The 23,102-nt window shown below is 40.1% G+C and overlaps 2 protein-coding genes across 3 annotated transcripts in view; one reads left to right on the top strand and one right to left on the bottom strand.

Annotated features, from left to right (window-relative positions):
• LOC136885262 (protein cereblon) overlaps positions 1-18,219 on the bottom strand; it is a 30,733-nt gene extending 12,514 nt beyond the window's left edge. Inside the window, exons 1-4 of the mRNA XM_067157744.2 lie at positions 17,663-18,219; positions 13,867-14,069; positions 7,951-8,030; positions 6,489-6,586 (exon numbers count right to left, since the gene is read on the bottom strand). Coding sequence (XP_067013845.2) covers positions 6,489-6,586; positions 7,951-8,030; positions 13,867-14,069; positions 17,663-17,777 — 496 coding nt within the window. The 5' untranslated portion in view covers positions 17,778-18,219. The remainder of the gene's footprint in view (positions 1-6,488; positions 6,587-7,950; positions 8,031-13,866; positions 14,070-17,662) is intronic.
• A 1,036-nt stretch (positions 18,220-19,255) lies between these two features.
• LOC136885717 (zinc finger protein 395) overlaps positions 19,256-23,102 on the top strand; it is a 92,850-nt gene continuing 89,003 nt past the window's right edge. For both annotated transcript variants that reach the window (XM_067158441.2, XM_067158440.2), the window contains exon 1: positions 19,256-20,235. In XM_067158441.2, coding sequence (XP_067014542.1) covers positions 19,846-20,235 — 390 coding nt within the window. In that variant the 5' untranslated portion in view covers positions 19,256-19,845. The remainder of the gene's footprint in view (positions 20,236-23,102) is intronic.

The raw sequence follows: 23,102 nt of genomic DNA, 5'->3' as shown, positions 1-23,102 counted from the left end.
GTTCTGCAACTCTTCAATAGATGTGTGAGCAGAGGTCAGATACCAAAGACATGGCGAAAAAGTAGAGTAATTGCTTTGCTCAAACCTGGCAAGGAAGGAAATCATCCTAAAGACTTCAGACCTGTTACCCTTTTGTGTCATCTATATAAACTACTGGAAAGGATGATCCTAAATCGCATTCAACCCATGATTGACCCTCTCCTCAAGCTGGATTTCGTCCAGGTAAGAGCTGCACTGAACAACTACTGAATCTTACACAATTCGTTGAGGATGGCTTTGAAAGACACAAGGTGACAGGTGTAGTCTTTGTAGATTTGACTGCAGCGTATGACACTGTCAACCATCAACTTCTGTTAGTTAAAGTCTACAATCTGACCAAGGATATTAAGATAACCAGATTTATCGCAACCCTTCTTCAGAACCGTAGGTTTTTTGTGGACTTCCAAGGACAGCGCAGTTGGTGGGGGACTCAAAGTAACGGTTTACCTCAAGGAAGTGTGCTGGCACCAATCCTCTTTAATATATACACGAACGACCAGCCGGTAGCTCCAAATAGCAGAAGTTTCTTGTATGCTGATGATCTTGCTCTGGCAACACAATGTACATACTTTGAGACAGTGGAAAGGAATCTAACCATCTCCCTCGAAAGTTTGTCATCCTATTACAAGGCAAACCAGTTAAGGCCTAACCCTATGAAAACACAAGTTTGTGCCTTTCATCTGAAAAATAGGGAAGCTCATCGTAAGCTGCATATAGTGTGGTCAGGTGTTGAGTTACAATACTGTGAAACTCCAAAATACCTAGGAGTGACGCTTGATAGAGCTCTTACATTCAAGTAACACTGTATGAACACTAAACTTAAAGTTTCCACCAGGAATCATCTTCTACGTAAATTATCTGGATCAGAATGGGGCAGTAAACCAAAAACTATTCGTGCTTCCGCCATGGCACTATGTTATTCTGCAGCGGAATATGCCTGCCCTGTTTGGTACAATTCATCTCATGCCAGACAGGTAGACATATCACTTAATGAGACCTGTAGACTTGTCAGAGGTTGTCTTAAGTCTACTCCAACTGAAAAACTCTATCGTCTTGCAGGAATAGCACCACCCGGTGTGCGAAGAGAAGTAGCTGCAAATAAGGAAAGGACAAAGGTTAACCACGAAAGTACTCATCTACTGCATGGACATGAGCTTCCAGTACAGAGACTGAAATCTAGGAAGAGCTTCCTACGAACATCTCAGGAACTTATAGTACCAGCTGAGAAGGCAAGGATACAGCTATGGAAGACGAAGATCCCCCAAGGCTCTGAGCAGATGGCGGTTGAGGAACATTTGCCACCCGGTTGCAATGAGAGCTGGACAATCTGGAAATCTCTCAATACGTTGAGATCAGGAGTGGGAACGTCCAAAGTTAATTTGGCAAGATGGGGCTTCATCAATGGCGACAACACCAAATGTGACTGCGGAGAAGATCAAACCATCCAGCATATGCTTCAGTGTCTGCTGTGTCCATCTTCGTGCACACAAGATGAGCTACGAAAAGAGGACTCGAAGTAGCGTTGTATTGGTCCAAGATTATTTAAATGTTACTTGAAATTGTTGTAACTGTTTTCTTTTTTTGATGTATCTGACATGAGAATAATAATAATAATAATAATAATAATAATAATAATAATATTATATGCATAAAGTAGTCTATCTTGCTGAATGTCTTATTTACTGAGTATGATATATCATTTTACTCTTGTGGATTATTTGTGTTTTTTCTTGTAATGTGTCATTGTTGTTTTATCAACAAATATTAATTACTTACATTTCGTCTTTGTCAAATGAACTTGTGTATGGTTATGTAAGTTGGTCGAATACTTGTTTCGATTTTGGTATATCATTTTAAACCGTTTCATGTTTTCTAACTATGGAAACATGATTTATATTTCATATACTAATTCTTCTTTACGAATATTATAACGTTATCGGCGTTAGTTATATTATTAGGAATTAATGCTTAGCTGCGTCCCACAGCAGACAGTGAGCCCAATGATTCTGCCATGTTGGATTCTGCATTAAGGTCTGATAGGTTGTAGTTGGTCTTGGTTAAACAGCCGTAACTGCACACACAGCACAAGGACACACTTGCCAATCAAGGAGTGCACCCATCGTTTCTCCTCTTGTCTGCCGGTCGCGATAACGTTCTTTATTATTTAACATGCTTAAAGATGCAACACTGTGTTTCTTTCACTCACAACAGTGTAAATGAAACAAAATTCTGAACGAAGGAAACAAGGCTGATTACAGTAGATACTTCAATGTACAGTTCACAACGGTGCAGTAGTGACTCTGTTCAGGATGTGCGGTCTGACCTGGAAAGCTGCCTGTATGCTTGGTACAAGTTCATCTTCTCCTTCTGCGGGGTTCGCACAGTGACTACTGCGTCTGGGAAGTGACGCGCCAAGCAATACCTCACTTCCCTCTCACGCACAACAAATACGGTGAAGTAACAAAGTAACTTTGTTTTCTCCTCCAATCCGACTGCACCATTGTTCATAACCCGTCAAACCCTCGGTCACCTGCTCATCAGGCATCTCTTTTGTCTCTACTACTCGTATTTTAAATATGAATTTCTACCTGTCGATTATGGAGATAGCACTTGCTCTTAAATGATGTGGACAGCAAATAAAAGCAATATGTGGAATTTAAGACACATTATTTTACATTTTTATTATTACTATTATTGTTTTGTTAGTAATTTCACTGAACAAATTATCACTAAGCAGCAATTGAAAAGCTCTAATTCAGTCTCTGGTTTCACATCTCGGGTGGTTTGTAGCCTGAAACCGCTGTATACGGCGAATTCTTGAAATCAGGATCTGTTGATTTATGGTAATTGTGCCAGCTGCATGTTGGGTACGGTACACAAGCCAACCAACACCAGGCGCCGCCAAATGCTATTAGACACATTCTTTAGAGTGCAAGGAAGGAGTAGAGGTGTGAAATTACTGGGGTTTTGTACAATTACCTGACATACAACACTGAACAGTACACTGTGTACGACTAGGACAGCACATGGCGACCGGTTTTTTACTATCGTTCGAGCCTTCGCGTGCGTGAGTGGACTGGACACAGCTGACATCTACACTTTTGACTGACTGTCAAATAGTACCTGAATTTTACAAAGTTCCACACTGAACCAAAAGATGGCAGTACAGAATAGCATCATGTATTTTGTCAGTCAAAAGACGGAAGATGAGCCGTGGGCGATACAATGTCATATCGGCCCTCGCCCGACACACGACCGGAAAGCGAATATCGTAATGTCGGGCCTCACCTCACAGACAAGGGGTAAGGGTTAAAGAAAGGTCTTATAATTTGAAATGGACCATTTTTGAACTCACACCCTGCACTGTTCACTCAGCTCTCGCTCAGATAAAACACAAAACAGATTGGATTGAAGTGGAGAAGCAACTGCACGTTATTATGGCATGGAAAGCGTGTGATAAAAGGTAATTATATTTTGCATTTTATGCGTGTATATTGCTTAAAGGTTCAATAATGAAAGTGATACATTCATAAGCATAATATTATAATTTAAGCTTATGTTATTGCCGTGAAAAGGCATGGTGTCACCCATAGGTGACATTGGTCACATAAAGTGGGCCTTTTCGTCCAGTTTCAGTTATGAACCATATCTGATATTCACTTCATGTTTTCTCTCTTTTTTAAGTCTGACACTAGATGAGGTACTAGAAATGTTGGAAGATCACAGATAATAGATAATATTACTATGTTTCCTCCAATTGATGGATATTTTACAGATGAGGAAAGTGGCGATGAAGCAACTAATTCTGTCGATGTCAATCCCCTTCCTGGTAGAACGTTGAGGTTGACAGTCGAAATAAATGTCATATCAGCAGATGATGGTATGCCGATACCTTCTAATGAAATGCAGAAGGCACCTGGTATTTCTAGGACAAATAAACAAGCAACTTCTAAGAAAAAATACAATATGTTGTGGGCAGCTACAGACGGGAATTTTATTTTCCAACTGGGTGAGGTGACGTGCATGAGGAACCTTCTGAATATGACACACTGCAACTGTCTCCAGTTCAATGTTCTGACTTACTGTTCATTGAAGAAGAAGAAGAAGAAGAAGAAGAAGAAGAAGAAGAAGAAGAAGAAGAAGAAGAAGAAGAAGAAGAAGAAGAAGAAGAAGACGAAGAAGAAGAAGAAGAAGAAGAAGAAGAAGAAGAAGAAGAAGAATCTCACTGTGAAATCATTATTATACAAGACGTAAAGCAGCTTCAAACGTAGCTCCTCCAGGGTCACGGTAGAACTGGAGTTTAACAACAGTAAGAAATTGAGACGAAGCTCCCTTCCCAAATAGTGAACGGCAATCAGCTTCTAAGTTCTGCATTAGACTGAATTTAAGACACATTAAATAAGCTTCATCCAGGAGATTATGGGTTCGAATCCCACTGTCGGCAGCCCTGAAGATGGTTTTCCGTGGTTTCCCATTTTCACACCAGGCCTTACCTTAATTAAGGCCACGGCCGCTTCCTTCCTACTCCTAGGCCTTTCCTATCCCATCGTTGCCATAAGACCTATCTGTGCCTCGGTACGACGTAAAGCAACTAGCATTAAATAAGCTCAAAATAAATAACAACCAACCTGGAAGGAGTGAAAGAAATGAACATTCAACAATATTTAAAACAGTGTCAAGAAGTCAATCATTTAAAAAAAAAAAAAAAAAAACCTTTTAATTGGAAGACAAACAGATATTTTTTAGTGTAACAGAGTTTGGAACTTTTAACAACAACTATTCAAATGAATAGATATAGTTTTTTAAGTAGACTAACCTGTCCCATTTCACTAACCTATTAACCACCACATTGTTTTAATATCATTTAAATTCAATTTATATTCAAATAGTGTTTAAGAGGAACAATGTACCTGAAAACTTAGTGATTCACCTAAGCTAAACAAGATGTTCTCAAGTAAGAACGAAACATGTACTGTTTATAATTAATTTGCTAAAAAGCAAATAAAAAGTATCAAAAAAGGTGGAAGATTTTCAATTATTGTAAGTTTCTGTGATTAGAATTTGATACGGAAAATGAAGCTGATTACTTGCAAACAGTCCGAACATGCGTTAAAAGCAGCAGTTGTCCGTGCACTGGAAAGTAGGCTACCAGCAAGCTATGAACTGTAACTACACTGACCAATGTCACCTATAGGTAACAGCCCTGTAATTATTTTTATGAAACACGTTTCCCGTAGATTTTTAGTTTTGAATTGGTTTTTATAATCTACCTAACATAATCTGAGAGGAAATACATATATTCTGTACATTGTGTTTGGCCTTTGATGGGTTAACACAACACGAAGAGCATCCCTGATTGGTATACATGACTTGGGAACTTCAGCTATTATTTGTGCTTCCTTTATCTTGAATTGTAAATTGGAATATTCAGTTTAATAACAAGCAGTAAACAATTATTTTTGAAGTATTCTGTTACTGTCTGTGGTTTATCGTACCACAAGCAGCAGCCCTTCTCAAATACTGAGCGAGGTTCAGCACTTGGTCTCAAGATTGCCACATTACTGCCTGCAAGAGAAGCCATTCTGTTAATTATAAGGCATTCAAACTGTTTTACAAAGCTGTCAGGCCAGTTTTCAACAGTCTCACTACTTTTCCCTTAAGGCATTTCTGTGGGATCATGCACCAAAATTCTCTATTCACTCTTCACATCATGAATCATCCAAACCAGCAGACTTTCTCCAGACAAGAAGGATGGACTTATCAGGTTTCCTGTTCATGACTGGCTGTTGAGTTGAGCGGCCTGTGTTGTGTAGCCCTGTAGTCCTTGAAACACTGATCCTGCAGATATGACCTCACTGGGCTGGTAACCTCTTCAACAAGTACCGCGGAGATCTTCCTCCTTACTTAGACCTTTGCACGCCACTAGGAATCATCTTTTGGAACATATGTCATGTAACAGCAGTCTTTGACAGTTGGTGCAGATACTTTCAGCAGCAAATTCTAGCTGTAGTTTGAACTCTTTCCAATCAGCCATGGGGTTGGCTTGACGAGTACACCCTGTGGGAAGCAGCCACTCATAATTTTGATACATCAAGTTCTTACAGTGGTGCTAACAAACACGTCGTCTAGACCAACTCCTCCTTGTAAATGACTTGAGGTGTTTGGAGTTGTATACGACACTCAGATAATTTGCTTCCGCCCGTCACTCAGTCTTACTAAATCCCCAGGTTGCAAAAGGTAGAACAGTATCTTCCTTCTCACCGATTTCTGTAGAAAAGACTGTCAGTCGAGGTCGGCAGAACAGAGCTTGGACAATAGGGACACTGGTGGGCCCCTGGATACAGAGGATACTGTACTTGGTTTTTAAGCACATATTAGCTAGTTCTTGATTGATGATAGTATTAAGAGACTTGAGAAAGTTAGTGCAGGATAAACTGTATGATACGTACATTTCTCGCTGAGGATGTTGTCCAGAATGATGGCGTAGAAGCCTTGATTGGTGGGACCGACCTGCCCCTTCACAGCTGTAGCCAGCGGCTCAAAGATCCTGGTGGAAGAAAACAAGTCAAGCGTCACTCTCTAACTATTACCATTACCGAATGCAAAGTAGGAACCAAACTCTACAGCATTACTACCCCACCCAGACATAAGAGCCCCTTGCTCCTGACGAAGCCTAGTCCTTCCCTCAACTTGCAGATATCTTCATTTTTTGAAGGCTCCTCTATTTTAATTTCTGGTCAGTGTTAATAGAGAATGATACTTCCTCTTAAAACAATAAACACCACCACCATCACACAACTGGTATACAAGAGAACCAAATCCCAATCCTGAATGCTTCACCGTTGGAACTACACTCGCATCATTCTCCCAGCGCCATCTTTGGACCACAACACTGAATTCTAAGCAATATGTATCACTCTATACGCCACTAAAGGAGGGACTGACCCCATTTACTGGAGAACGTTCTAAAACTTCCCTGAAACACAGCACCATCCCTGTTAGTCTCATTGTACCATGAGATAACGACGCCTGATACCAATGAATATCAATTAACCCTCCTAGTGCCAGAGTCGCTATGAGAGATGCTCCGTTTCTCTATTCTTTGACAAGCTTTTAGACTGAAAATGGCGCCCAATCTTGGCACGATCATTAAAGAGAGTTCAAGCTACCATGTTCTGACAACATTCTCTTGCTTTCTGTCTATGGATAATCTCAAGCGATGGTTAATGTTCCTTGATTTGTTTACGCACGACTTGTAAAAGCATGGCGTCGAAGTGTAAGAGAGGAGTCCAGGAACTGTTGTTGTTCCTTTCTTCCCAGTCACTACCACTTGCTTGGTTACGTACAGTCGCATTCCGCACAGGTCTGAGGCAAAATCAGTACTTGAATCGTCACCAAGATCGGAATCACTATCCACAAAGTCCAAACTGTCAGCAATTTACTCGCCAGTCATCGGCTATACAGCTATTTATTTTCACTGTGGTCATTTAACTGTCTGTACATGTGTGACTGCCATTGTTGGTGTAAATGCTAGATTTTAGAATTTTGCTTTTTTGACACCCCTGTAAATATTTTTAGAACAAACAAAATGCTGTATGTGTCTCCTCCAGTAGGCATGTGGTCTGAAAGTTATTTAGTTGATTATGTTTTGCACTCCCTGATTCAGGATGGCTTTCATATCTTTAAAAAGAGAGGAGTTATATTTGTCTTTCCAAAAGCCTAAATTTTGCATTAAAACAGCCTCGCACCTTTATATTTTCGCCTGGCACTAAAAAGGTTAGTAGCAAACATTCCTCGCTCTAAAATAAAGCCTCCAAGAGAAAGCACGGGACAGCTCCACCCGCTGAGCGACACTTCCTTTCCTTCTGAAGGAAGGGATACAAGGACAGTACAAAAGATAAGGAGACTTACCATCCAAGATGGTGTCCACAGTGAATGCAGAGACAGTGCTTCCAAGCATAACCGGGGAACCACGAGAACTCAGAGTGCCACTGCAACAAGACAGACATCAACAGTAGCAGTTATTCTCACTTCAGAGCCCAGTCCTGTATTTAATGCAATGCGAAGAGTGTTGTCACTCCAGAGATATAACACAATCCCTTACACCAGATCACCACTCGCGGCTGAGTTTCAAGTATTTATAAAATATAGGCTCCCAGTACTTTGTTCCGTTATTACAAGTTTTGTTTCCAGCATTTATCTTGTTAATGATGACTTTATAAACTATAGCAATTAACTGTCCTGGAGGGGAAAAAAATGTAATCTCTGAAGGAAGTTAAAATTTTGACATCACTTCCCTGTCCTGTTCTGCAAAAAAGAAATCCAAAGCTGACAAATCATCTTTACATGTTAAAAGGAAATTCAACAAAGACTGGTTACACCATTGTGAGTCTTTGTTATATGTCACAGCAAATATTTCAAACAGATGTCCACGCAACAGTAATTTTAAAAGGAATCCTTGGATTTGCAAAAAAAGCATAAAAGCAAAGATATGTTGTTCAGAAAACCCGATGGCGAAACATGTCGAAAAGATGGAGTGACAGTAAAGGTAGAAAACTAAGCGATAAGAGACAATGTCTTATTACCGCTTTCCCACATCCTTGTGTAGACTTGGTCCTGTGTTGGAATAACTTTCTCCTAGCAAAAGTCAGGAAGATGACTTCAAAGTCATTCAGTGTTGGTGAACGTTTCATCTCTCTTTTCCCAGACATAATTTCCCTCCTGCCTCTCGGTCCACTAATGGATACCCTGTGCCATGCTCCTTTTACCCATTAGCACACAATTTTTGCACCGTTTTCTTTTATTACTGCTGGCAACAACAAAGAATCTGGAAGGCTATAATGTCATCCAACAGTCACAGATGTGTTTGTAGAATTGAGTAATCAGGTTTCTTTAATTTTAAAATCTATTGTTGTGGCACAAGGTCTGTTGGTTATTTTCAGATTCCAGCTTCGTGTAAAATGAATAAATGAAGTTGTTTCATTAGATTATGTTTACAACAGTGTTGCGCACACTTGCTTACTACAGGCGCACAATGCCATATGGCTGTCAGATCATGTTACCTTGAGGCACTGGATATGCTGCTGACTGAAGATCTCGATGGTGAACTGCCCGATGACAGATGAGGACTCTGGTGATGAACATGATGGCAGCAGCGATTGGGAATTACAAGTGGTGCGGGTGCAAAAAAAAAATGTACAGGCAACAAAAAGTTCCCCAGTTTGTGAAGTAAAGTGGGGGGAGGGGCCGAGATATATAAAAACTGAAAGAAAAAAAAGGCGGGGGAAAAAGTACATAACTCTATGTTTTCTGATGCTCTCTGAGTGAATTTCAACAGAGAGATAAAGGTTGACAGATTACCAAATTAAGTGTGCCATGAAATTTTGATTCAACACTACACAATAAAACTTTCACCAAAAGAACAATATTACACATGTATTAGAATTAAATAGAAGTACGGTGTGATTATATAATTAAAAATCATTTAGTGTTTGACCTCACACTAACAAACTATCATAACAGACACTAAAGAGACTGCCAGACTGACGAATTCGCTCGGCAAGTGGGTGAATCATACCTCAGTGTCCATGAACTCGGCTTCCCTTCCTCACAGCACATGCAAAGTCTCCACTACTTACAGTGGCGCTATACAAATCGGTTAGCTGCGACGAACGACATTTTGCGCTTATTTCCACTAATAATGTTGTTAATAATTAAAGAACTCCACCTCTGTGGTGCAGTGGTTAGTGCGATTAACTGCCACCCCCTGAGGCCCAGGTTCGATTCCTGGCTCTGCCACGAAATTTGAAAAGTGGTACGAGGGCTGGAATGGGGTCCAGTCAGCTTCGAGAGATCAATTGAGTAGAGGGGCATTTGATTCCCCCCCCTCAGCTATCATCGAAGTGGTTTTCCACTTCTCCAGGCATATGCCGGGATGATACCTAACTTAAGGCCACAGCTGCTTCCTTCTCTTTTCCTTGTCTATCCCTTCCAATCTTCCCGTCCCTCTGCAAGCCCCCTGTTCAGCATAGCAGGCGAGGCCTCCTGCACGAGGTACTGGTCCTCCTTCCCAGTTGTATCCCCGACCCAGAGTCACATGTTCCAGGACACTGCCCTCGTGGTGGCAGGGGTGGGATCCCTCGCTGAATCCGAGGGAAAAACCGACCCTGGAGGGTAAACAGATAAAGAAAGTAAGAAAAAATAATTAAAGACAATAAAGGAAAGAATTAGCTGATAAGACAACATGGCTTGTGCATTTAAAATGGAATAAGATGTAATGTTTTCTCCACAAAGTGGGCTCTCGAGAGTTACGCACCAATGCTCAAATAAAGGTCATAAATAATGACAGAATTGGGATGGTGAACGTGTGTTACCAAATGACGAAGTGCTCTTCATGTCTCCTGATGCAAGATCTGTTTCAATAGACGAAACTGCAAAAGAGCGGATAACTGATATAGAAAAGAATAAATGAAATTATATAATGAGATGAACTGAAGAGGTGACATTTCTGGAGCCTAGTTATAGCATATCCATGACTACTGCTGACAGTTTGTGGATAACCAGCTGATCAAACATTTAGTTCAAGAGACCAAAAAGTATGCAATGTTTTTAAATTGTACGGACCCACAAATAACCTATGATGAAATTCATCTCTTCGTCGCCATATTTTTCATTTCTGGATGCAATAAGCTGCGCACCTGGGACACACAGGATGATACGAAGACAGCAAAAGACTGTGACTAGTGTGCAAGTATTGAGGGTAGGCTTTTATCTGCCTCAGGAAATACTGACTACTGTAGTTAAGAAGGAAGCCACAACATTAAGGTAAGTTCCAGGTTTCTTCCTAAACATAAATATTCTAAATATTTGAGTGCGATTTGATAGAATCTGATGATGTTCTTCCAAGAAAGAAACATGTCATTCTTTGTTTAACCCAAATGCACAAGTAGGTACGCGCTCTGTCTTAAGGGTACTGGTCTGCACCCGTAACCCCATTACAGCATTGGAAAAGCGGTGGAGAAAAGAAGAAAAACAATAGTTGAGGGCGTACTAGATCTAATGGGGCTCCTATTTATTTTATTCTTCTTCTTCTTTGGCAAAAACAGTGGAGAAAGAAAGAAAGAAAGAAATAGAGCAGTAGCTGAGGGCTTACTCGAACAAGTATGGCTCATTCTTTTCCTTCTGATTTTCTTCTTCTTCCTGTTCTTCCCTTCTCCTTTAGGAAAAAACAATGGAGAAAAAAATTAAAAGAACAGTTGCTGATGGCTTACTGAATCAAATACAACCTATTATTAGTTTTCTTTAGGGAAAGGGGTGGATAAAGCAAAAAAAAAAAAAGAACAGTTGCTGAGGGTTTACTCGATCATATATGGCTCCTTGTTTTTTTCTTTTCTTTTTATTATTTCTTCTTCTTTAAGAAAATAAGTGGAGAAAGAAATAAAAAAGAAGAGTTGTTGAGGGCTAACTCAATCAAATATGGCTTCTTCTTTTTCTTTTCTTCTTCTTATTCGTTGCAGTAAGGGTATTTCGGAAGAGTCCTGCTGAAGGCATTTTGACACCAATGCTGCACAGCAGATTGAACATGGCAGCTGGGTGCATATGGGTTAATAGTCTATGTTATAGTGTAATACATATTTACATTTAACTTGGGTGTTTGACAGGCTGAAAAGGTTTGAAGTTTCATTTTACTGGAGTTGCTGTACAGTCTGTAACTAGGCATCTGAAGTACTTTGGTCCTTCGTTTTCTTATTTTTGATTTTATTCTATTGTTCCAGTGAAGGTTTTGTTTTGTCAGGCAACAAAGCATACATATGTCTCTCTGTACTGCAGGCACTTTTTTTCAATAATTCTCATTTTTTAGCTCTGATGTGAATAAAAAGTGATATTCCATATCCTTACAATAAATAATGCAAAGATTTTTCAAAATTGTTATTGTAAGACAAACAAAAAAAAAACCACTTTGTAACCTGAATTCTTCTTCCAAAACTTATGTTAAAAAAAAAAATGGGCAGTGCAAGTACCAAGGAGGTGCACGGTTCCAAAATCCACCTTATCCGTATTTTATGAAAATTCAGTTCTTAGCTTATCTCTATAACTCATATGATTTAGCACCCGCTTTGTCCCCATGAAAATGTAACACAAATTCAGGTGAAGTTTCCAAAACCCGCCTCATCCAAACATGGGGCACCGTAACTGGAATGTATCTCAAATAACACTCTATGAAGTAAGCATTAGTACGATGTGTGTACTTTGAAACTGTTGGCAATTTCGTGCCAGTTTATTAATATTGAGTTCAATCACCGACATTCATTTTTATGATTTCAAAGAGCATAAATAATAAAAAATGTTGATTATAATATCAATTAATGCCAAAAATTATCATTATAAACTTTTATCTACATGTGCAAACCCTGGCCTTATCACAATAACAGTTCTAAAACCCTCCTTATCCAATGTTCAGTTCCAAAACACGCCTTATCCAATCTTGATTTGTAAATATCTTCCTTATATGCCATGAATTATATGTAGCTCTTCAATTATATCAATACATGTAAGTACATTGATACACTATGTGATCAAAAGTATCCGGACACCTGGCAGAACACGGCATACAAGTTCATGGCGCCCTCCATCGGTAATGCTGCAACTCAATATGGTGTTTGCCCATCCTTAGCATTGATGACAGCTTCTTCTCTCGCAGGCATACATTCAATCAGGTGCTGGAAGGTTGCTTGGGGAATGGCAGTTCATTCTTCACGGAGCGCTGCACTCAGGAGAGGTAGCGATGTCGGTCGGTGAGGCCTGGCACAAAGTCGATGTTCCAAAACATCCCAAAGGTCGAGACTTGAATCCTACTTGTCGTAGGTGCAAGCCCCCTCCATGAAAAGCACGACCACACCATAACACCAATGTTTACGCTCCTTACACAAAGCGAGGCGTCGTTTGGCATTGACCTGCGTGATGTGTGGCTTATGGGCAGCCGCTCGACCATGAAATCCAAGTTTTCTCACCTCCCGCCGAACTGTCATAGCACTTGGAGTGGATCCTGATGCAGTTTGGAATTCCTGTGTGATGGTCTGGAATGCCTGCCTATTACACTTGACGACCCTCTTCAACTGTCAGCGGTCTCTGTCAGTCAACAGACGAGGTCTGCCTGTACGCTTTCGTGCTGTACGTGTCCCTTCAAGTTTCCACTTCACTATCACATCAGAAACAGTGGACCTAGGGATGTTTAGTAGTGTGGAAATCTCGCATACAGACTTCTGACACAAGTGACACCCAATCACCTGACCACGTTCGAAGTCTGTGAGTTATGCGGAGCGCCCCATTCCGCTCTCTCACGATGTCTAATGACTACTGAGGTTGCTGCTATAGAGTACCTGGCAGTAGGTGGCAGCATAATGCGCCTAACATGAAAAACTTATGTTTTTGAGGGTGTCCAGATACTTTTGATCACACAGTGTATAATAAACATGAAGAAACACTTTTATTCTACTGAAGACAAGAAACTTTTTTTTTGTCTCCTGAAAAATTTGCTAAAATGGATAAGGCGGATTTTGGAACTGTGTGCCTTATTAGTGTTGCCATCTGGCAACATCAAACAACATGACCTAGCAGTACCAAAATTCTGGAACTTGTTTCATTAGTTTATTTTGCTCTCAAACAGGCAGTAACATACGATAAATACATAATCTAAAAAAATTAATTCCAGCGCTCATGGATTAAAACAACTAACAGTCTTATTTTAGTTTCTAAGCATGCTACGCTCAATGACGGGCAGCGTATTTCAGAGAATGAGCCGTAAGCCGGGAACTAAACTCTACTTACTTCCTCGGTTGCAGCACACCTGGCACGAGCTACAGTGACCACCTTGAACTGGATGCCCAGAGGGTTCTCCAACACTTGGTACTCGACGCGCTGAGGGCCGAACAGCGACTGGTTCCCGCGTACCAAAGCCGAGGGACTAAAGCGTCGGTGAAGGTGAATTACGTCAGACACGTCGTAGCCGCACTGCCGACACAGCAGGCAGTCTGAGAACATAGGTCGTACAACTGTTGGTACTACACGACTACTGTAGTGTTTAAAGAGAAAATACAACTTGGCAACCGTAACAAACATACAATATATAATTCAATGAATGAAATCGGAATGAAGTGAAAAAAATAATATCTACATTATTTTTAAAATGCAAAATGGACACCAACATATCAGAAGTGAATGCATTTTCCCTGAGTAACAGAACATTCCACTCTCACACGGCGGTTCAAGTCGATCTCTCGGTGAGGAACTGTGAGGAGAGGCCTCTCTCCTTGAACGCAGCATAATGCAGTTGTTTTCTTGATCGCTTTCAGTTGGTTGGGAGTTGGTAGAATTACCATTTCTTCCACAACTCATTGTCAGCATCACACGGCCTGGTTAGAAGGTCGTGGATCTGTTGCGCCAGCGGGTGTTGCGAGAAACAAGAATCAAAGGAGTGAAGAGAGCTTAAAGTGTCAGTATCAATAATAAAGTGGCCACGTTTGTGCCTCAACACAAAGGCTCCACAGTATAAATGCGAGACTGACACTTAGGTAGAGAGATCTTGGTGCTGATATCATCAGAAACGACTGAATATCCAACATTCTCGTGCACTTTAGAACCGTCCGTGAACGCAGGCATTTCCTCTCCTTCATTCAGAACACAACAAAAGAGAAGAGTTCCATTACTATGGCTGTGTTGTGGAGATATGTACAATCTCTTCAGAATTACCTCCAGGACACAAAACAGATCAAATAAAGTATTCCCTCTTCCTCCTCCTCTTCTGTTTGCTTGTTTCTACAGTGAGAGCATTGCAAGTGACACAGTCTTTCTTTATGATTCATGCGTGTTGAGTCCTTGACAGACCAAAGCTAAAGTGGTTTGCACACCTGACTGAAAGCAGAGAAAGCATTCGAGACAATGAGCCCCGAAAAAGCAGGATGACCCCGAACGAAATGGACACTCTGACCAGGACAGTATCGAAGCAAGAGACACAGGAAGATCCCACCCAGAAAATACTGCGACTTTTCTCTCCAAAGTAATTCAAAAAAATTTCACTGACAAGACAAATATGTTCCAGAAGAAGTGAAACAAAGTATCTACCAAAAAAGTGATGGACAGAAAAACTATGTGCAGTTTCTTTGACGATTAAGTCATCTTTGATAACGGTGGTGAGAAACTTGTTAAAGCAGTTTACGATAGGTTCTATACTCAAAGACTGTCGCTCTCGCTGATTCTTAGTTGAAATGCCTTGACTGTACAATGATCTGCTCTTGGTCGATAACAGATGGTATTATGATGAGCATATTAGTCAAGAACCCCGTGATGCATTTCTTCTTATTTTTGAAGCTAAATTGTTAGTAATTTGTCATAATATAAGTTGATAATACATACTGACGTGGATACTTCTCTTGAATTGGTGGAAGTTATTTCAATTATCTAAAAACACTCTCAGGCACAAGTTTGTTTCATTTTTAATTACGTATTTCCCTCTTTGCTATAAAAATGATCAGTAAAGTTTTCCAGAATATGTCCCTCCCTATGCAAAGGGATTTAGTAGAGAAATTCCAAATTCCAACTACTAAAGTCACAGTCACTTTTGATGAAGAAAACCCAACAACTTATCTCCAGATAGATGCATGGGACTCTGTCGTTTCTCTTGGCTGGCAGCCTTTGTTTAACAAGAAGAATCCCTCTTTCAGACTTTGATCTCCCAATCCACGACCGTGTGCTGCTCAGCAAATTACTTTGGAGCGTGATAATAGATCTGTCAGTTTATCTGACGAGACCCAACAGTGACTCACCTGTCTGGCTCCATGTGTTGGCCTTTGGTCCACAGGGTCCCGAGTTTGACTGCCGGCTGGGTTCATTGGTTAATTCCCCTGGCTTGGGAAATTGAGAAGCATGTTGTCTTCACCATAAGCAGGACCCCACTACATTGCTCTTTTTGTTGTCCTCATCCTCTCGCTATGAGTCTATCATTCTTGCGACCATGCATTTTTGAGTTTCAAGTTTCTTGCTGTCTGTTCCTTCTGTGTGAAACTGCACGATTTGATTTTCTCTCTATATGTAAGCGGTTCAATATTAACTTCTGTGAGATCCTTTCGGGTGTCTACTAGCCAGCGTGCTTTGCTTCCACTGATGATGAGGAAGATTTTCTTAGTCAATCACGAGTCATCCATTCGTGCTGCATGTCCATACAATTCTGTGCGACTGAAGTGAATAACTGGATCAGCGAATAAAGTTCTTCTGAGTGTTTACGCATCCAGACCTTCAATCTGAACATTTTCCTCAGTATCTGCCATTCCATTTTCCAGCTGTCTTCAAATTTGGTGGTTAATGATCATTATTTTCCATCACCTTCCTTGATTCATTATTTATACACAGCGGTCTACAAAATTGTAGACACTCTTTGATAGTTAATATCTTTGGAACAAAATGACATATCGTTGCAATTCTTGTACGGTAGCGTAGTCCACTGTTTTCTCAACAGACGATGGTCATGTGAATGGCGTGCATTTTCCAGCAGATGACAGTGCAGCAATGAATGAAGTAAGATTGTTGTTTGAGCAATGCAAGGCCGTATTGAAGTTGCAACAAGAGAAAGATCTCAAACAAACACCACATCAGGTTCAACAGTGAATACTCTATGAAACACCCCACTAATTGTTTGCTGATACTCATCTCCATCTCCTGATCTAAATCCGACAAAGAATCTGTGATGTGCAGAGAAGATAAAAATAAGGAAGTGAACTAATCAAGTGCAACCAAGAGGAGTGGGTAAAAATGGATGTTGGCATTTGCCAGAAGTACGTAAATTCTATGCCAAAATGCTTTCAAGCCATATTTGCAGCCAAAGGCTATCGTGTCAGACCAAGTATAGAAGAGGAGATTGGTGCTCTGTGGATGTTTATTTGTTTTTATTTTGTTAAAAATAGGTTGTTTGATTAGTTTTTGTTTATTTTATTCTGGATATACTATATTACTGTTAACATGTACGTATGCAAATGACAGACATGTTATGTGCCTAAATAATGGCTCAACATGAAGCAATCTAGGGGTACTTTATTTTGGAAATATATGCGCCTTATATTTTTTGTTAGAGGTGTACTAATACTTCTTTTACCCGCTGTATCGTGTGGCTGGTAACCTCAAACATCAACTGGATCACTATGTGCGCAAGTAGGAAATTTTCTCAATCCCTTTCTCTCTCTCTCTCTCTCTCTCTCTCTCTCTCTCTTTTTTTTTTACACTCCAGAACGGACTGTGTAAATGAAGCAGTATCCCGATGCACAAGATAGTGTGTATTCAAAACAAAAAACAAAAAAAGAGAGATAAAAGTACGATATTTTCCATACCTAACCTCTGGAATATTTAACTTCCTAAAATAACCGCGATTCTCCATGGATTCAAGATACACGTCAACTTCACACATCCAGAATCGTCCTTGTAATCACTCAAATGTAGCAGGACAGTATATTTTCAAAGTATACAAGAAATAACTTACTAGGGTTGAACACCGATTTCAATTTTACACAATTTAAGTAACAAACTATACGTTTAAAAAACTATGAATTATTGTTTTTCACAAAGCTGTATAGCATACCTGATGTATCTTCTGTCTGTATGTGTGGAAAACTACCCGCCTGAATTGATATTAGGTTAAGAAATGCTACAGCACAAAGCGAACCTAACAAGCCAACATCGACGCGCGACTTCATCCCTCTCTCTCTATCAGCTGCATCTAACGTCGCACATAGAAGTTTATAAATACGTATGCAAATGATAGCCCTGATACCATTTTAACAGGCTGAATGAATACAGAATCATTGAAACCATAGAAGCGAAATCATCCGTTATCTGTATAACAACGGTATCAATCATGGTAAGTCAGATATTAGTTTAAAACAAATGACTTTGTGGAATTTCCAAGCAGCGGTAACGTAAACTTGACAGAGGCCTAAACAGTTGCTAAGTCATGGGGTGCTTAGCTTAGAAATAATCATCATATTCTGATCGTTATTAATGACATGTCTCCTTGATGGTCTCAGTATGTAAATGAGATTTTTAAAACTATTCACGGGAATTACGATACGTACTGATGAATACTAAAAGGAGAATTTTGAAATACTGTGAAAGATATGCAACTCGGATCTCCGGATAGCGAGTTGGTGCTGTTACTAGTAGTTCGAGCGCAAATCACTAGATGGAATCGGCGACACCGTCATTGTAATCATTCCGTTTTAGCTGGCTCAGAGCATAGGAAGGATAATCCTGTTAGGCTTGTAAGCGACTTATCTCTTTCCGTGACAAAAAAACAAAAACAAAAAAAAAAACCGGATGATTTGGTTCCAGGGATGAACATTTATTTAAAATTGTCCGATTAATTTCCTTAACTAATATAAAAAGTAATTTCTTTCCAAACTTTAAAATGTTATCTCTAGGACTTATGATTTGATATTCATAAATAAATAAATAAATAAATTCAACTATTTGAGATGTTTTCGGGATGTAGTCCGCTGAATGTAATCAACGTAAACAAGGTCATCCTGTTCATGACGTCACGGCAAACACAGCAAAATGCCACAATAGCATTTTTTTTTTAAATTGTTGTCTGAAGCTGTAATTACTTATCAAGAAAGAGAGAATAATTTAAAAACAAGTGTACCTGAGTTAGCTGAGTGTTATGTTACTACATATGTGCAATTAAATATTGCAGTAGAACATTAATTTAGTCACAAGCTCATTAAAGGTCTGACCCGGCCGGCATCAGACATTAACAACGGAAAAGACATACTCCATATTGAAGTGTTTGGAAAAATTAGCATATTGCTAGAACTACACCATTGTACTCAATAATTCTTTGTCCAAGTAGCCATTCTTTCCATTGTAGTTCTACTACACATGTCAAATCGCTGAGTAATACCGTACTTTCACACTTCTTTTTGTTCTCACACGAGTTTCTCCTCCGTGAAGTGTTATATCTTCACAATCTCATTTGTACTTCCTCATCTTTGGGCTGTAGCTGTTTTTTCCAGGGAACGGAACGCCAACCAATGAGAAAATCTAGGTCAGGCTTGGAAATAAGAGCCAATGGGCTTGCAGTGCAGGGTCACGTGGGATTGTTGTTATCTGTCAGCTGTTTGGCCTGGGAGCCGGCCGGTGAATTTCGCAGCTGGGCTCAGAAAGCAAGGAGAGACTCAGCTGATCGCTCGCTCGCTGGTCCGCCGTCATTGGCTGTCTCTTTTCTCTAACAGCTGTCTTTTATTATGATTATGAGTTATCTGTACTTCAGCTGCGACTCCTGCAACCTGTTTTTTATGAAGAAAATTAATCAGCATCATATACAGCGAAGACAAACTTTCTTGTCACAGCGTATGTTGCTATATTTTATCGACGGTGCGTAATTATACTTACGTGGTTCCTGTGTATTGAAAACAAGGACAAACATTTCGTGTGTTTTAAGACAGTTGACTTCTCAGTGAATTTTTCGTAGTCACTCGCAGAAAAAGAGAAGTACAGTGCTATTGGTTTTTGTTATTTTTCTGCGAGTTTCATGCGATTAACGGGACAGAAATTGTGACACAGACTTTTTTAAATTGAAGTGCAACGAGTTTCTAAATAAAACGAGAACTTCCAAAAGTGAGAACAAAACTTTTCATCATATTTTTAGTGTTGTTTTAGTATTTTAACATTTGTGTGTGGATTTCCAAATTGTTAGTGATAATTTGAGGTGTCTTGATTTTTTAACAAAGGGAGTGACTGATATTTTATGTTCATGCTAAAAAAATGTCTACCGGAAAACGTCTTGCTAAACGCTCCATAATTGGAACTAGAGTGTGCGCGCCTGGAGATGACGGCAAGTTTTATTCCGGTGTCATTCATGCGGTGAAAACTCCGGGAAATTCTGAGAATTTCAACAATAATTCGGAGACGAGGTACTCTGTACGTTTCGATAGCCCTATTAACTGCGGTAGTAAAGGGCGATCCGTGACAATGCGGGAATACAAGGATTGTGAACTGATCGGTCCTGGTTTCCAGGCAGTGTCTGGAATTACGATGCAGCCGGGTCAAAAAGTGTTCCTGACGTACAACGGGCGAGAGGTGACGGGAGTGGTGACGTCACACGACCCACAGCTGGACGAAGTTCTTGTCAACATCATACCGCCCGGCCACGAGGTTAGTTCGTCAGCTGTTTTCTTTGTTCTGTAACAAACATGCTCAATGAGCTTTCATTGTTTCTTTCAATGTAGGTTAATAATAGTGAGTATAATAAAGTTCTCTATTCACGCAGTTGAGAGTTCTATATTGAAGTAGATAGAATTTGTGTATAACTGTAACATGGGTATAAGGCATTTTTTCCTCACTTCCCATTGAAGATTTTTCTTTAATCGAAATGGTATTATTTTCCATTTTTTTAATTTTCTTAAACTTGACTATGTTTTTGTCATTAAAGTAAGTATAATGTTCTGCATACAGTACCAGTCCTTAAATAAAATATGAATTATGTGTTTAGCACCCCAGAAGAATCATTTTTTAAAGAAGGTAAAATACCCTAATAAATTGGCAAGAACTGAGCGGCTAGGCCCCTGCGTGTGAGGTTAGTTGCCGACCAGTCTTTGTGCTAACTCTTTACATTGCATTTGTGTGCTCGACTTTGGCGATATTGTGAAATTACAAAAGTCAGGAAGAAGTTTGGAAGGGCAAATGACCAGATGATGTCATTTATCATGTTACAGAATAGATTACGTTTTAACAATCACCTGCTTGTCTATGTAATGTGGGAGAGTTTAGAAAAGCACCACGTATCAAACAAATCAGTCATCATTGTATCTGTCGCCCAGGTGACAGATTCCCTACCAGTTGTTTTGTTATAATATTATCAAATACGTAGTGCGGCTGGGAAGTGTCAGGCCACACGGTCTTTATAGATCCATTCTACACGCCATTAACAGAATACTGATAACAAACCGTAAATAATTTAACGAAATGGAACGTTTCACTTTTATAATGTCTCTCTACAACATCGCTATCAACATAAATATAACCTCATTTTCTTGGCTGTAATTACATTTTATAACGGGTTGCATTAAAATTAAAAACTTACTTGCATTGTTGTCTATATCTTTATTTTGCAACTTTCTAAATATGAATTATAAATTTTGAGTTTCCTTTCACCATTTTCAGTAAATTATATACCGTACTGTTTTCCATCATTTTTCTTTTGCCCAACCACTCTTCCTACAAATGCATATTTGCCCGTATTTTTCCTCTTGAAATCCAACTTTATCTTCATATCTTTCCTACCTTTTAAAGCTGTACTCAAGCTTATTAATCTACTGTCATTCCACGCGATCTCTCCACTGACAACTCGGAACATACCGGTTAGTGGAACAGTTTGTCTTCTTGCTCCAAAGTCTTTCCATCTCAAAGTTAGCAACATTTTTGTAACACTACTCGTTTGTGGGAAATCCTTTACATCTTTATTACATGGCGTAACAGGCCCGAAGAGCCCATGGCCTACCAAGCGACTGCTGCTCAGCCCGAAGGCCTACAGATTACGAGGTGTCAAGTGGTCAGGACGACGGATCCTCTCGGCCGTTATTCTTGGCTTCTATATCACCGTCAGATAGCTCCTCAGTTGTAATCACGTAGCCCTCAGATGCAGGTAAAAATGCCTGACCTGGCCAGAAATCGAACACGGGGCCGGCGTTTACATCCTTACTACAGCCTCATAACCATGTGAAGAGATTTGTATCAACACAATAATTAAAACTGAGAGCTCTGCTGTCCATCTCACAAGATTGTCGAAGTCTTTCGTTTTGCAATCTCTTCTTTATACATTATCCGCAAAGAGCCTTATATGTGTATATATAGGCCTACATAAGAAAACAAAAGTCCAATATTTCGTATCGGAGAACAGATCACAAAAAAACGGGCTAATTTAGGAGCGGACATGTGGCTGTCAGATATCAGCTGAATTCAAGGGGCGTTGAACTCGTAGAGTTGTGTATGTAAAAACATTATTTCCGAATTGAATCCTCGCTGGATTGTTTTACAGTTCAGTTTCAAAACTGAAGGTGGACATAACAGTTGTAAGTCGTGTTTATCCTCAGAGGACGCGTAGCAAAGTTTTCGCGAAACGTACAGTTTATTGCGAGCTGTTGTTGCTCTGTCTGCTGCCTTCATGACGTTAAATGAAATCTTTTGTAACTCGGAGGCTGAGGCCATACAAGTTTTATTTCTTAATCAGTTTACCGCCCAGGCGAGCAGTGTCCCGGAGCATGAGACTTTGGGTCGGGGATAAAACTGGGGAGGAGGACCGGTACCTCGCCTGTTTTTCTCAGAAGGGATAGACAAGGACCTAAGTTTGGTACCATCCCGGCATTTGCCTGGAGGAGAAGTGGGAAAACCACTTGCAGGATGACTGAGGTGCGAAACGAACTCACTTGACCTCCTGAGGCTGACTGGACCTCTGTACCACTTTCAAAAATTTCGTGGCGGAGCCGGGAATCGAACCCGGGCCTCCAGGGATGGCAGCTAATCACGCTAACCACTACATCACAGAGGCGGACACAAGTATTAATATTTTCTCAGATTCACCAGCAACAAAGACCTCTAAAAGTTTTGTGGTCTACGGTATCTCAACAGTCAATGTTCTTTCTCAGTACGACTTATTTGAGAATAAATTAGGCGATTTCACAATAGTTCAGTAACTAGAGCTAGAACGTGCGGCTAAAACAAGAAAGTATGAGTGTGCATCTGCTCAAGAGAATTATTTCCACTCACAATAATTCACCTGAAAATTGCGTTAGACTTGAGCGTGTTGCCCACTGGGAAAAGTGCACAAGCAGCTGATTGGCTAGCAGGTGCTTCTAATGGGCAGAGCGCACGGGCAAGTAGCCGAAGGAAAATACAATTAACGTAATGGAATGTGGCCTGTGGGGGTACAAAATTCGGTGAATTAACTAGCTCGATGATCTCTGCCCTCCATTATCTTTTACCAGTAATCAAGGTCCGACACGTCCAAGGATGAAAGCATCGGG

This window comes from Anabrus simplex, chromosome 14, assembly GCF_040414725.1.
Source record: "Anabrus simplex isolate iqAnaSimp1 chromosome 14, ASM4041472v1, whole genome shotgun sequence".
Taxonomy (NCBI): Eukaryota; Metazoa; Arthropoda; class Insecta; order Orthoptera; family Tettigoniidae; genus Anabrus; species Anabrus simplex.
This window is presented reverse-complemented; position numbering and strand designations above follow the sequence as displayed.